At 38.7% G+C, this 15,680-nt stretch overlaps 3 protein-coding genes across 17 annotated transcripts in view; all 3 read right to left on the bottom strand.

Moving 5' to 3' along the window:
* st3gal4 (ST3 beta-galactoside alpha-2,3-sialyltransferase 4) overlaps positions 1 to 8,959 on the bottom strand; it is a 45,513-nt gene extending 36,554 nt beyond the window's left edge. For 2 of the 15 annotated variants that reach the window (XM_079466041.1, XM_079466049.1), the window contains exon 1: positions 8,908 to 8,942. The gene's annotated coding sequence lies outside the window, so the exon portion shown is untranslated. Of the gene's footprint in view, positions 1 to 7,292; positions 7,615 to 8,836 lie in introns of those variants that run through there. The other 13 variants (XM_079466047.1, XM_079466046.1, XM_079466045.1 and 10 more) reach the window with 12 other exon arrangements.
* On the bottom strand, positions 212 to 957 carry LOC306899234 (putative nuclease HARBI1; the record flags this gene model as incomplete). The annotated part of the gene is made up of 1 exon (XM_079465348.1): positions 212 to 957. The coding sequence occupies exon 1, from the start codon at positions 911 to 913 to the stop codon at positions 212 to 214; it is 702 nt and encodes a 233-aa protein (XP_079321474.1). The 5' UTR covers positions 914 to 957.
* A 706-nt stretch (positions 8,960 to 9,665) lies between the features above and the next one.
* Positions 9,666 to 15,114, bottom strand: tirap (toll-interleukin 1 receptor (TIR) domain containing adaptor protein). Its single transcript, XM_079466492.1, has 4 exons — positions 15,056 to 15,114; positions 12,996 to 13,188; positions 11,737 to 12,396; positions 9,666 to 11,047 (listed from the first exon to the last, which is right to left on the bottom strand). The coding sequence occupies exons 2-4, from the start codon at positions 13,024 to 13,026 to the stop codon at positions 10,995 to 10,997; spliced, it is 744 nt and encodes a 247-aa protein (XP_079322618.1). The 5' UTR covers positions 13,027 to 13,188; positions 15,056 to 15,114; the 3' UTR covers positions 9,666 to 10,994.
* Between the last annotated feature and the right edge of the window lie 566 nt (positions 15,115 to 15,680).

Here is a 15,680-nt window from a genome sequence, read left to right as displayed (position 1 = left end):
GAGTTTGTCCAAACAGCTGTCAAAATTGACCAAAAACAATAAATTTTATTCTGTCAATAATTGATATATATATATATATATATTCATCACAATCAAAATTATTTTTGTTTTTAGAATATTTATTAGTGATTCATGCAATGATTACAGAATAACCAAAAAAATGCAAAGAATGGCAATCACAATGATTTTTGAAATACAAAACAAATCCAAATCAGAAATAGTGTCTAACTATTGCGTCCCTTGTTGCACGTCCTGTTTGCTCATTCTGGCAGAATGCAGGCGGTTGGTTAGTGTCTCCAAGGGGCTCAGGTGCATCATTGTCAGCACAGAGAGGGACATTGCGCTTAGTAGCGATGTTGTGCTGGACAATACAGGCAAGGGTTATGTTGCATGCTTTCTGTGGTTCCGCTCTCAGGTAGATAAGGCATGCAAAGCGCCTCTTAAGAACTCCATTTAAACGCTCAATTGCACATCTTGCTCTACAATGAGCAGTGTTGAAGCGTGCCTGCGCCGGTGTATTTGCTGTTAGAAAAGGAGTCATCAGCCATGGTAGGAGTGGGTAGGCACTGTCTCCTAATATTATGCAATCCGGTCGGTTGGTTTGGAGGTCTCTATATAGAGCGCTCTCCCTCAGGATGCGTGCATCATGGACAGACCCAGGCCACTTGACAACGCAGTTGGTGATGATGAGGTCAGCATCACACACAAGTTGGACATTGATGCTGTGCCTCCCCTTTCTGTTTATAAACTCCCATTTATGCTCACAAGGTGCTTGTATATGCACATGTGTGCAGTCGATTGCTCCAATAGTATTGGGCATATTCCCCAAAAGAAAAAAGCTGCGCTTGGCCTGGGTAATCTGGTTGTCCTTTGGAAAAGAAACAAATTCATTGACCAGAGCGAAACCGGACATACAGCTCCTCAGTGGTGTATTGCTCCAGTGGCTTGGTACGTTCAACATACACCCTTTGACGGTATCCTCTCCAGGCAAAGTGGTGGTGGCGGTGGACAACACCGGCCATTTCACTGTCTCTCTGTGAATCCTCTGAGAAATGCTGATTTATATGGCTGTGTAGTTGGTCTTTTCAAACACACCTATTCCAACTGATTAGTTTTGGCTTGTGTTCAATTGAGGCAATTGGACCCAAGGCCTATGATTGATGAACAATGTTCACTATAGTAAAGCAACGGAACCATGGACTCAAGAAGCTTTAACTTCACTGCTGCTGAAACCAATGCACTACTAGAGGGTGTTCGGTGCCATTATGGAGCAATAGTGGAACGTTTTAATTCTGCTAAGGATACCAACAAAAAGAAAAATTATGTTTGGATTTTAATCACAGAAAATGTGAATGCCATAGGGTCTGGCCAGAGGAGGACCACAGACCAAATCAAATGGCGGTGGAAGAATCTTAAGGCCAGGGCAACAAAGGACCATGCTGAAACCAAAAACCCACAAACAGGCAACAAGCCATTTAAGAGGGGAGATTACACAGATGTGGTCCTCGACATCATTGGAGGTGAGAAGTCGCAAGCTCTCCATGGTATTCAAGGTGTTGTAGGGGATGGCGAGCCTTGGATTGAGGAGGAGAATGTAAATATAGATATGTAAAGAGCAACAAGTGGAATAGCCAGGGTGGGGTCAATATAAGTTTATTTTTATTTGAAATGAAAACACACACATTTAAAAAAAAACTAAAAACAAGAAAAACCCCACCCCATCCTCTTCCTGCAGGCCGCTAATCTGAGACCTACAACACAAACACTGCCAGAACGAGCAAACAGGACGTGCAACAAGGGACGCAATAGTTAGACACTATTTCCAGCTTCCAGAAGAGATCAGATGTGCTCCCACAGTAGCCACATTCAAATCCAGACTCAAAACACATCTGTTTAACTTTGCATTTGATTAATGTGCCACTGTGTCTCCGACTGTTTGTACTTTATTTTATTTATTATGTATTATAAACTATATTTTATTTGATTTTTATTCTTAACTGGTTAATTTTTATTTTTCTTATTTCTTCTAAACTATGTTATTTTATTTTTTATTCTTAACTGGTTACTTTTATTTTTCTTATTTCTTAACTGTTTTATCAAATGGATTATTTAATTTCTTCTATGTAAAGCACTTTGAATTGCCATTGTGTATGAAATGTGCTATACAAATAAACTTGCCTTGCCTTGCCTTGCCTTGCCTATTTCTGATTTGGTTTTGTATTGGATTTCAAAAATCAGTGATTGTCATTCTTTGCATTTTTTGGTTATTCTGTAATCCTTGTATGCATCACTAATAAATATTCTAAAAACAAAAATATTTTCGATTGTGATGAATATATATATCAATTAGTGACAGAATAAAATGTATTGTTTTTGGTTTGGATAATTATTTTATGAGGCCAAACTCTTTCTACTTTGCTTTAGGCCTATACTGAAAGGCTGAATACGTTTAATCACTGTAGCCTGACGGATGAACAAATACAATTAAAACTTTATGAATAAATAGGATATCTTGTAAGATACTACATGATCCAAATATAGTATTATTTGATACATCTTTTAAGTTTTCATTACATTTTGGGCATGAAATACACGCTGAATCCACCCTTCTGATGGGATCAGTTTAATCCAGATATTTTGGATCAAAGTGATCCAAATCCTACAAAAAAGTTCTGAAAAACCTAAACTAAAGGCTTGATCCGGATCAAAACCAAGATTGGATTACGTGATCTAATCCGATAATGTGATCCGTTTTTTCTTTTGAAAAACACATTTTCAAGATTTGATCCAATCCGGTATCCAAAATCCTAGTGGATTACTTTTGAAAAACTGGGCCCAGGAGATGCTGACATTAGATATTATTTACTAGAATAATTGGATTTATTATATAAAACACCATGTAGTGTGTTTTACCCTTTCTTGGGTTTTTCGTTTTTCCCCTGTAAAGCTGCTTTGGAACAATGCAAATTGTGAAAAAGCGCTATATAAATAAAATTGAATTGAAAAATTGAATTGAATTTTATTAATAATGCATTAGAATTAGAGTACGTGGTGTAAAGATAAAGATTCACAATTTTACTATTCATTTGAGTGTTTATTCATATGATTTTCTTTGACGGTCATTAGGTGTTACGGTTGTGTGGACAGAACCCAAGCGCAGGCAGCGGTTTACTAAATAACAAAACCTTTTTTAAAACAAAGACCCTCGATGGGGAAAATAACACAAACAAGACTGAAAACTAAAACTACCCACAAGGGGGACAAAACAAACAAGGTCTTAAGAACAACAAACTATAAGTCCACAAACTGAGTCCAGGGAACGGGAACAGGAACACGGGTAATCCAGACAGACTAGGGTAAAAGTGCAAAGTGTGCAAAATCCAAAATGAACCGACAAGAGACAGAGGGAAACTGGGGCTTGATAAGGGGAAACACTAACAAGGACTGATGACACAGGGAGAGTGGCGGCAGGTGACATGGATGAAACACTAAGGGAAAGCTAACAGGAGGATTGCACGAGGCAGGTGAGGGGACTGAAACACTAATGGAAAGATGGATCAGGGCTGGAGACAAGACTAACACTAACGGACCGCTAACCGGGGAAACAAGGGGGCGGGACTAAAGGACGCGACACTGGAGAGAGAGAATAGCTTCTCAAACCAAAACAATGCTCTTTCTCCACACAAAACACATGGGACTGACATGATCCTGCCACAAGACTCGAAAACCAAGACAAGGAGAGGCAGGATCATGACAGAGCGCCCGCCTTAAAGAACTCCTCTAGGAGTTCTTCAATAACACACTAAACATGACAAGACTGACAGACAGGAGGACAGACACCATAAACACAGAACAGAACACACTAGGGGCAGGGCTGACATGACTAGAAAGGTAGAAAGGGATTGGGGTTGGACAATAAAATAAACATCAATGGGAAGGGGGGAGGCGGTATAGGCGGGACAAATTTGGGAACATAACTGGGTGGGGACTTAGGAGGGACAGGACCCTGCTTCCTAGAGCTGGGCGGAGGGGTGGGGTAGGAAGGTCTGGGCATGGAAGGGATACCTCTCTTGGAGTAGGAGGAACTAGAAGGGGTAGGGCATGACAGGACGGCCGTAGTAGGGAACGGCTGGGGCAAGGCTGACTGGGTTGTAGGTTGGAGGGCTGGCTGAGACGCCGGCTTGAGGGCCGGCTGAGACGCCAGATGGGAAGGACTGGGTGCAGGACGCACCACCGGACTTGACGGGACCACCGGACTTGACGGGACCACCGGACTCTGGGCAGGACAGGACGGTGCACCTCTCCTCCGCTTCTTCCTCTTTGACCGGCTCACAGGATGTGTGGCCGGCTGCAGAGCAGCGGTGGGGGACCCGACTATCTCCGTGCTGGAGGAGTCGGACGGGGAGTCCCACGACTCCCTCCGTCCACGCCTACCACGGAGGCTAGCTGGTGGTGGAGCAGAGGCTGGTGGCGCGGCGGTTGTCAACACCCCGAGCTTCAGGGCAAGACCCTCAGGGATGGGGCCCAACGGAGATGCAAAACATGGAGCTGTTGAGACCCTGGGCTCCGGTCGGCTCATGACAAACCTGAGCACACCCTCGAAGTCCAGCGGTCTCAGCCTCCTCGTCTCCGCTGGAGATAGGGGAACCCTGAGGCCGTGGATGAATGCTGCGGTCACCTCCTCCTCTCCGAGGACCACCTCTCCTGCAGCTTCCAGAAACCTATCAAGGTAGTCCGCCAGGTCTGAGTTATCCTGGCGAACGCTGCAGAGGGGACGAGGCTGGCTGGACCTTGCAACAAACACTGCTGCCTGCTGGGTTCTTCTTGGTCGGTTCATTCTGTTACGGTTGTGTGGACAGAACCCAAGCGCAGGCAGCGGTTTACTAAATAACAAAACCTTTATTAAAACAAAGACCCTCGATGGGGAAAATAACACAAACAAGACTGAAAACTAAAACTACCCACAAGGGGGACAAAACAAACAAGGTCTTAAGAACAACAAACTATAAGTCCACAAACTGAGTCCAGGGAACGGGAACAGGAACACAGGTAATCCAGACAGACTAGGGTAAAAGTGCAAAGTGTGCAAAATCCAAAATGAACCGACAAGAGACAGAGGGAAACTGGGGCTTGATAAGGGGAAACACTAACAAGGACTGATGACACAGGGAGAGTGGCGGCAGGTGACATGGATGAAACACTAAGGGAAAGCTAACAGGAGGATTGCACGAGGCAGGTGAGGGGACTGAAACACTAAGGGAAAGATGGATCAGGGCTGGAGACAAGACTAACACTAATGGACCGCTAACCGGGGAAACAAGGGGGCGGGACTAAAGGATGCGACACTGGAGAGAGATTATAGCTTTTCAAACCAAAACAATGCTCTTTCTCCACACAAAACACATGGGACTGACATGATCCTGCCACAAGACTCGAAAACCAAGACAAGGAGAGGCAGGATCATGACATTAGGTAGTCCTTGAAATCCCCGCTCTAGAACATTGCAGGCTTCCAGTCTTTTCTGCTCTCTTTCCATGTAAAACAACTGAACTTCATTCAAGGTGCTTCCAACAAGCTCCACATGTTCCACAGCTGTGAGGAATTCACCATTCCCTGAAACAATGGCTGGCACACAGAGAGCAAACAGAAAACAGGGTGGTGGTAGTTGAGTGGTTAAGGCTCTGGTAATGTAACAACTTCAGGTGGGGCGCTCGGGTGAAACAGAAAGAACCTTGTTGCTATTTGTGTCCTGGGGCAAGGCCCTTAATCCGGGGAGGTGTAAGGCTTCAATTCACAAGAATTTAATTTGTGTCATATGAGTGGCAATTTGAATGAGATTTGAGTTTACAGTTACTAAAGCTATCTTTCTTTCTTCCTATCCCTCCATCAATCTATCATAGACTGTGTACATAAAGCCTATTAAAAATAGTTCAACGTTAAGGCTCAATAAACTGACTCACACAAGACCTTGACTTCTGCAGATTTCCTGGACCATAAACTTTTATTTGTATACCGTCTAGTATCTACGATCCAATAATTAAATAAAATCTGTACAAGAAAGAGGCCTGATCTGAACAATGAATACCATTTAATATGGTATAAAAGCTTTGTAAGAGAGAATACTGTCACCCTGTCTCATTGCACAACCTTGGCTCAAATCCAACAGTCTTGTGTGTCGATACATTCATAATGCTGTCTGGACAGCCCTTAAGATCTGAAGTGGCCTGCTAGTCATAATCTAATATTAAACCCAAATATTTGATCAATTTGACTCTTAAACTGAAGTCCAATGCAATTGTCTTTCATAAGAGACCCTGGGTACAACTGGGGCTGAAAGTATTAAATTGTTCAATGACTTATTATGACTGATTTATATGCAAAAAAAGTGTGCTCTCTGGATACTGTTATAAATTACACCGTAAAGAAAAAAGTTAATTTTTATTTAGATGTTCCACGTATAATGTAAAAAACTACCTTTACTGTTTTTTACAAATTATTTTAAATACAGACAAAACCGTAAAAACTCAGAAAAAAACTTTACAAAAAAATAAAATTACAAGAAAAATGGGGAAAACAGCAATGTAATTTTACCGGAAAAAGTATTATTTAACGGTTTATTTCTGGCATTCTAGAGCTTTTTTCTACGGGATTTTGTACAGTGTAGGCAATCATGTTACTTAAAATGTGTTCAATGAGGTAACATATAAATGTGCTAACATTAAGTTAAAAATAGCACTGCGAGTCTTTTTTACAAATCTATTTCAACATTTGTCTACAGTAACAATGAATGCAAATGCAGTACATGCCTCCAATGGAAATAATATTATAATTATTTGTATTGTTATTATTAAAAACGTTTAGATTATCAAGTGTCATTATAATGACAAAACACGTTATACTGTATCAAATAAACTGATATTACTGTAACAAATTGGCATCGTTGAAATGCAGATCAGTGGAGTCTGCTGTAAGCAGTTATGTTTTTCACATTGCATTATTTCACAGCATTTTGGATTAGACTGACGGATCAAGGCTAACTTCGTAAAACTTTTAATGATGTACAGTGCTCAGGATGCCCGAAACATTTGGTCCCATTTGGGTTCAAAGGTTGAGCTCAAGGATGTGAAACCACAGACAACAAGTTTGGATGCCATCAACGCGTGAAGCATTTCCGCAGACCATCAATCATCCGTGCAGTGTGCAGTGTGCCGAGTTCGCTTAGTAGATTTGGGGGACCAGCTCGTGTGGTCTCAGTGTAAATTTAATACAAGGAAATACATAAATCCACTCACCGGGATGCACTTATGTGACAGGAAATCAATTCAATTCCGTAAAGTGAATGCGGATAGTCCGAAAAAGACCCTCCCTCTCCCCCTAGATCCAGACGCTCTTTACAGTCACATCATATCAGCGAAGTTGCGGTATAAAAGTGCATTTCTTCACTCTGCGGTGCCTTCAGACGACTTCCCCGTTTTCACCGTCAACTGAAAACGCTTTTAATGAATCTTCTTCTGTTGGCAAAAAGACTAAAGTGTTGAGCTCGCTGTTCTTGAAGTGTCTTTCTTGTAAGCTCACATCATGATCACTGCATCTGCGCAACCCCTGCGCATGCGCAAACGCGATCTGTAATATGTGAATGTACCGGACAGCTGAACGGTAGTCCACCAAGGCCCAGCAATCAATGTTTTATTTACATTTTTAGATCCACGCCACTGATATTGGAAAAGTGTTGTTTTATATTTTTGTGTAATCCATGATATTATGTAAGAAGGGAAAAAGTAACAATGTAAGTACTGTACTGGCAACACAGCCCTAGCTGTCACCCACAGGATAGGAATGTCTATGTGTGGGTAAACACTGCCAACACAACATGTCTGAACAGAGGAAGACACGCTTTTGAAAAATACAACAGCACTTCACAAAGAAATGTGAAATGATAATATCAGACATTTAATTCCCATTTTGACCAATCTACCGTTTTATGTAACTGACCACAGTAATCTTATATGTCTGGTCTTGAGGAAAAAAACTGAATGACTAACTTGTAAGAGTAATCTATCCCCAAGTCTTTCTCACTAGCAGGAGTATTGATTTAAAGAAGATGTGTCCAGTTTCTGCATCCGGGCCTGTGTTGTTCTCTGCAATGTTTTACTTAAGTTTCTTCAAGCGTTAACAGACACACAAATAAAAAGTGAATCAATCATCCGGGCTGTTTACACGTTAACTGACGCAATTCATTCTGCTCGGGGAACACATTTCAAAGCAGTTAACGTTTAATTGTTAATAGCTACTACTTAATATAAACAGGCACAACAGTAAAGTGTTGAATTGAAAACAAAGGATAAAGGAATGGATTGTGAAGCAGAGGATAGATCTGGAAACAATCAAATGAAAGTCTGGGGAGGCTTGCTATGAAATCCAGCATAATCAACAGAAAGCTATAAAAGACGTCACATTTCAATGACACATTTGTAATAAATAACTTTGTCCATAAAGCAAGACTTGTTTTCAGAGAAGCTTGTAAATGAACTGAAATAAAACAAACATATCCTGAAGTTATGCCTAAATCCCTTTTTTACATGATTTGTGAAAACAATTTCAACACTGAACAAGTCAGCCACATTTACATTTTATCATTTAGCAGACGCTTTTATCCCAAGCAGGGAGCAATATAGCGATATGTCATAGAGCCAAACTACAACAAAGTGATTACACATAGTGTATATAACTCCATGGGCGCTCTCTTCTTTAAGTCATGAGTCATGACAGATATATTTCACATTCAACATTTCAAAGAAATAACACTTCATAAGAGAAAAAAGGAAAAAGACTTTACCAAACTACGAATTGCCAAATTTCCATTACCCAGTCAAGACAAATAGCACATTATGAATAGAGGAGACTTACCGTGTGCAACGCACTTTTTAAACTTCTTTCAAAGCAAATAGTGTTAACCTTCAAACTCTATGGATTGAAACAGAAGTTGTGGGAGGATATTGATTTCCTAAATAAAGAAAAGTATTGATTTGTTAATGCACCTTAAATATGTGTTTTGGCAAGGTTGCAAGACTGTGATTACATCAAGTCAGTGGTCACGACTAAAATAATCAATGCTGTGGCTTCCATTTTTTAGAAGCAAGTAGGATGACATCTGGTAATGTCTCACTATCAGGATTGCTGAAACTTGTGCTGATTGCGCTGTATTTTCTGTTTTCTTTTGTGAAAATCAAATCGATAATTGAGGGAACTGTTTCATAAATGAGGATGGATCTAAATTGGATCTAAATTCTCCAAAATTGTTGGCCAACACAGTGGTTCAAAAAAAGTACTTCAACATAAAAAGATGTTATTATAATATATAAAAATTACTAAATATATTAGAATTGAATGGCTGATTTGCTTAAAAGTCTGCAATTCCAGGGTCTCTATCCATACAAAAATGGGGGTGGGGTGGATGTGTGGCAAGACGACCAGCTTCCGATCAATGACGTTTTTGCTCTTGGGCAATATCCGTAGAATTTTCTCTGCAAGGCTTTTTTTAGCTGTAGTTAACTGTATGTGCATGCTTATTACATTGACAGACAAAATTTCATGTTCACAGTAACAAAAAGCAATCTTTGGTCTCGCCCAAATACAACTATAGAAATTTTGAAAAAGTCAACATTCACACATTATTGTCTTTATTTAAAAAATACCTTAATAATTTGTTTATTTTAAAGTTGTTTTGACATTTACATGGCTCAGATTTTTGGATACCAATGTTTTTAAAAGAAACAAAATGAGCATTGTATACAAGTTTTATTTTAAATACAGAATAATCTTATTTATTCCTCCAACAATTCATCCCTTTTTAATTTGCTCAGATCTGCACGGATTTATGCAAAAATGCCCTTACTTGACTCCAGTTTCAGCTTTGTACCAGCAAGACAGTTACAACTAAGTATATATCGCTGCTGTCCTTCTGAAACCTTGTATCTCCATATGTTGTGATGTGATTGTTTTTGTCATAAATCATTATTATTAGTCAACCTTTATGTTTGTCAGTGGGTTTTGCAAATATCTAAGCAATAAAAAGTATTCAAAAGAGCTTGCCAACGTTGACATCACAGTAAACATTTAAAAAGTACTGTGTATTTTCCCTTTTTTCCCTAAATTTGGGCATCTGAGGATTTGTAAGGACATCGACGATCTGCAGTATTCTATTTGATAATCCAAATCAGAAGAATTTTTTTATTTTTAAGCAATTCAAACTTGGCATTTTTAATATAGTTTTAAAGCCACATTTGACAGTGGGATTTATGACACATCCAATACTGTTTGCCAAGTACATTTAATCATACCTCTGCAACCAGACCAGCAGTTCTTTAAGGTGTCCCCCTGGTTTACATGGCACATACTGTGGCGTAGGGCACTTCTGAAAACACTAAAACACTACAAAGAATCATCTGAATGCATTTCATCTGGGACAGATTCAAGCACGGATGACAACAGGCAGAAAACCCAAATCATGGCCTGTGTGTTTGAAAAAATTATTTGCAAATAATACTGATAGTACAAACACAATTAGAATGTATTTTATATGTGAAGCGGTTCTGCTTCTCTGTTTGATACAAGAGGACTTAGTCTTACATGTTATTAAAAGATTTGCTCTAATAATTTATGGTTTGTAGGGGATCAACATTTTCCTTAATCTGAAGAGTACCTAAAATCAGAAAGAACAACATGTGCTCTGTCGTGCTTAATCCTGTGTCTCACAATTCTCTATCTGGCTCTATATTTCACAAGTAACACAATATACATCTTAATTTAACCCCTACCTCGAACAAAAGAACACATATTGTATATTGGTTTGATAGATTCTTTTTGACAGTGTGTGGAGAAAGTTACAGAACAACTTGGTTGGTGTGGATGTCACTTCTTGGAAGTGAATAATAATACAATTAACAAATAAAGCTTAATTGAGACTTGACTGACGTCTTCATTTTGACTCTCAGCTATCTGACTGCGACATTGTAGGACTCTTCCTTCTCAAGCATGTCCTTCAAATCTGTTAAAAAAGGAAATTGTTGTCAGAGAATTTATATCCATTACATTTACATTGTACCGTTGTCTATCTAAAACAGTGTGGGAAAGTTTAAAACATAAACTTTCCATTGTTGTTTTAAATTAAAGTAGGAAGAAAGACATTATTTGGAGGTTTGCCTACAATTATAATTCTCAATAACCAAAACTTGAATATATTTGTTAAATTGAATAAACAAGTTTTACAACAAATTTGGCCAAAAATGAACATACATCCAGACGAGCAAAACACATTCAAATTCAATTTGTCAAATTCATTATGTGAACATTTAAATACACAACATTTAAATCTAGTTGAATTTGTAAGATTCGTGAGGTTTAGGGAAAAGACATGATTTGAATACAGTTTATAATTTGTTTATTTTTTGGGCTCTACTTTAAATAAAAAAGTGACCGAAACCAAGTGAAAAACAATCAGTTTTATGTTGTATATAATGACAAAAATACAGGTTTGGTACTTTACAACCTGTAATAATAAAAAAGTTGTATTCGTTAATTTATTATTAAGATGGACAAGCACAGTATAATATTAATAACTTATTACAACAACAACATATAAGAACAACGTGCATATGAAAATACTGATTACAATTACTTATATAATAAATACAACCAATTTATCCAGAAAACATGAATGCAAAACATTCTACCTACAATGAATCACTGTCTTGTACACTTGGTTGTAGCCGCCCTCTATGTTCCTGTTTAAATCCACAGTAAAGACAAATCGGAGTTCCTGTGGAAGCTCAGATCTGGGTATATTAAGTACAGTGGGGATGATCCTCTGTGACACGGGCCCCTCAGAGAGGACCTGGTGCATCTGGTATAAGCACCAGTCATCCTTTAGGAAGTTGGGTGTGATGAGCAACACCCAGCAGTGGCTTTCATGCAAAGCCTGCAGGAGCTCAGTGGACACAGCTCCACCTGGTGGACAATCCCTTTCCTGCAGGTAACAGCGTAGACCTTTGGAAGGGGCTTCTAGGAAGGAGGCCAGGCTGTGCACTTGATCAATGTCTTTATCGCTGTGACACAAAAAAACGTCATGTTTTAGAATTGAACGGAAGGTTGAGGAGAGTACAGCAGGCAAAGGGCTTTCTGAGATGCAGACGGATGATTTTTTGGTGGGTAATGAAGAGGATGCTGAAGACACACTAGACTCCCCGGGACAGCAGGTTTCACAATAAGCGGTGTATGTGTGGTTTCCAGAGGAGCTGTTGGAATTGCTTAAAGCAAAATGGTCCTTCTGAGAACATTTACATGGGTTATCATGGTCCAACTCATTCCTTTGTTTTCCAAAATGCTGACGAAACCAGCCTGAATGTGCAAAGACAATGAATATTTTCAACCCATATGTAATATAGACCAGCAAGAATCATTGTAAACATATAATTAATGGGTTTTAATGCAGGTTTACATTTATAATATTTTTTTATATTTATAGATAAAGAAGAACACTTGTATCCACTCTTAACATGACATTTGAACTGCGAACTCAAACTTTTGTGACTTCCTATATTAAATGTTTTCAAATGTTTATTTTCGAGATTTTGTAAAATGTATATGTAATTCAATAAGTCAAAGGCTTTTGTACCGGAAGTTAAGTCGGGGCAACAAAAGTTTGATGCGCAGTAAGGTTTGTTTATGTTGTTAAAATGAAATCATTTATATTGTACATCTTCAAGTTTTAATTTAGAGATTTTATTAAGTGTATGATATGTAATTCTAAGTCAATGTTATATACAATTTTAATATTTTCTGAGGTTACAATTGTCATGGTGCTAGTAGAAAAACAATGATCAACTTTTACTTAATGCTGAAGTAAACAAAATGATACTTTTGTGCTTCCTGTCACACTCACATTCAATCTCCCGTGACAGTCAAATATAATACCTCACATTGCATCAGTAACTTACCCATTATGCCACTGACACGGTTTTTCTCCATATTTCCCCCATCCTTTCAAAGATATAAACTACAGACAAGCTCAAATTTGTTGGTACCCTTACAGCTCATTGAAATAATGCTTCATTCCTCCTGATGAGTGATGACATTAAAAGCTATTGTATCCTGTATACTTGCATGCCTTTGGTATGTCATAGAATAAAGCTGTGGAAAGAGATGAATTATTGCTTATTCTACAAAGATATTCTAAAATGGCGTGGACACATTTGTTGGTACCCCTTATTAAACATAATACATAATTTATATGTGTTATAAATATAATTATAATTTATATTATAGTGATATTTCAAACTAATTAATTTCTTTAATTAGTATCACACATGTATCCCATCTTGTAATCAGTCATTCAGCCTATTTAAACGGAGAAAAGTATTCACGGTGCTGTTTGGTATCATTGTGTGCCCAACACTGAACATGGACCAGAGAAAGCAAAGGATAGAGGTGTCTGAGGAGCTCAGAAAGAAAATAATAGACAAGCATGGTTAAGGTTAAGGTTAAGGTTAAGGTTAAGGTTAAGGTTAAGGTTAAGGTTAAGGTTAAGGTTAAGGTTAAGGTTAAGGTTAAGGTTAAGGTTAAGGTTAAGGTTAAGGCTATATAACTTGTTAACAGATACAAGCTGAACTCCATTGGTGAAGGTACGTCAGTTTCTGGTCTGTGGCTTTCTGAACAAAAGTGGGCTCCATGGAAGAAGACCCAGGAGGACGCCACTGTTGAAAGAAAAACATAAAAAGCCAGTCTGGAATTTGCTAAAATTCAAATTGACAAGCCACAATCCTTTTGGGAGAATGTCCTTTGGACAGATGAGTGAAAGCTGGAGCAAGTCACATCAGCTCTATGATCACAGATGAAAAAAAATCAAGCTTTCAAAGAAGCGAACACCATACCTACAGTGAAACATGGAGGAGGCTCGGTTATGTTTTAGGGCTTTCCTGTTTATGTTTTGGGGCTTTCCTTTAGCTCAGTGGAAAGAGACAACGCAAGGTTGTGGGTTCGATCCCAGGGGATTGCAGATACCCAATTAAAATGTATAGGATAATGCAATGTAAGTCGCATTGGATAAAAGCGTCTGCCAAATGCCTACATGTAAATGCTTTGCTGCATCTGGCACAGGGTGCCTTGAATCTGTTTAGGGTACAATGAAGTCTCAAGACTATCAAGGCATTCTGGAGCAAAATGTATTGCCTAGTGTAAGAAAGCTCTGTCTCAGTCGCAGGTCATGGGTCCTCCAACAGGACAATGACCCAAAACACACAGCTAAAATCACCCAAGAATGGATAAGAACAAAACATTGGACTCATCTGAAGTGGCCTTCTATGAGTCTATGAGAACATCTATGGAAAAAGCTGAAACTTGCAGTCTGGAGAAGGTGCCCATCAAACCTGAGACAGCTGGAGCAGTTTGCTCAGGAAGAGTGGGCCAAACTATCTATTAAGAGGTGCAGAAGTCTCATTGAAAGCTACAGAAAACGTTTGCTTGCAGTGATCGCCTCTAAAGGTTGTGCAACAAAATATTAGGTTAGTGGTCCCATTATTTTTGTCCATGACATTTTGATTTGTTTTATTATTTACAATATTATGTTGAAAACATTTCTATTAAATATGGAATAAACAATGGTGGATGCCAATTACTTTTGTCAGTTTCACTTAATTTAATGGATAATTGTGCATTCTTCGTTTTTGTGGAGGGGTACCAACAAACTTGAGCATATATAACAGAAACATGAAGAATGTACAGCATTACAGATAATCTTATGTTACACTGTAGCCTATAGCAGATATAATATGTACACATATACAACTTCAAAAGAATGGCACATCAATTGCGACATGCATGGTTTCCACTACAGTTAGACTTTTGCCTGTTCCACTTTTCCATGAATCACTTTCACTTTATTAGTCTTAATAGTGCACTCAATAATGCATTCATGGCTATTATCCGCTTGACTTAATAACGTAGTTAAGCAATCTTCAAAGTAGCCTATTTACACAGAAATTGGTGTGAGAATACTTACAGTTATGTGAAGGTAAAGTCATCTGAGAACACTGGCGCAGAAATGAGCATTAAGAGGAAGTTCAAACAAAGGGAAGTGGTGAGTCATCATGCAAACATACATTTTTAGATTCTAGAATGATTTTGTGTAATTTAAACAAATAATCATTTGACACATAATTTTTTGTATAATTTGTATTTAAAACATGTTTATCCTTATTAGATTACATAATCAACTAGATTAAAGATTCAATAATAAAAAGTCAATATGTTGTATTTACTTTGACAGTATACCAAGTCTGAGCCAAAGGGTGTAATTCTATGCTGGAAGTAATTGTCTGCCGGCAATTAAGTCTGAAATTTCCCCTTGTTTGTATTTTCCCCCGGGACTCTTGTGTTACGTTTTGTATTTATCATGTTGTCCTGTTTTTGTTAGTGTCACAGTCTGTCTTGTCTTGTTTGTGCCTTGAGGAGCGTCAGGTTACCATGTTTCTGCCGCATCATGTCATGTTTCTCTTGGTTTAGTTGCAGGATCATGACAGAACCTCATATTTTGTGTGGAGAGAAGGCTGTTATGGGTTGCCACATACTGTCTCCGGTCTGGTCTCTGTTCCCGCCCTCTCGTCTCCCCATTAATACATTTACAT

The sequence above is a fragment of the Barbatula barbatula genome, assembly GCF_947034865.1.
Source record: "Barbatula barbatula genome assembly, chromosome: 10".
NCBI classification, from domain to species: domain Eukaryota; kingdom Metazoa; phylum Chordata; class Actinopteri; order Cypriniformes; family Nemacheilidae; genus Barbatula; species Barbatula barbatula.
Note: the sequence above shows the minus strand (reverse complement) of the source record. Positions and strands in the feature narration are given on the sequence as shown.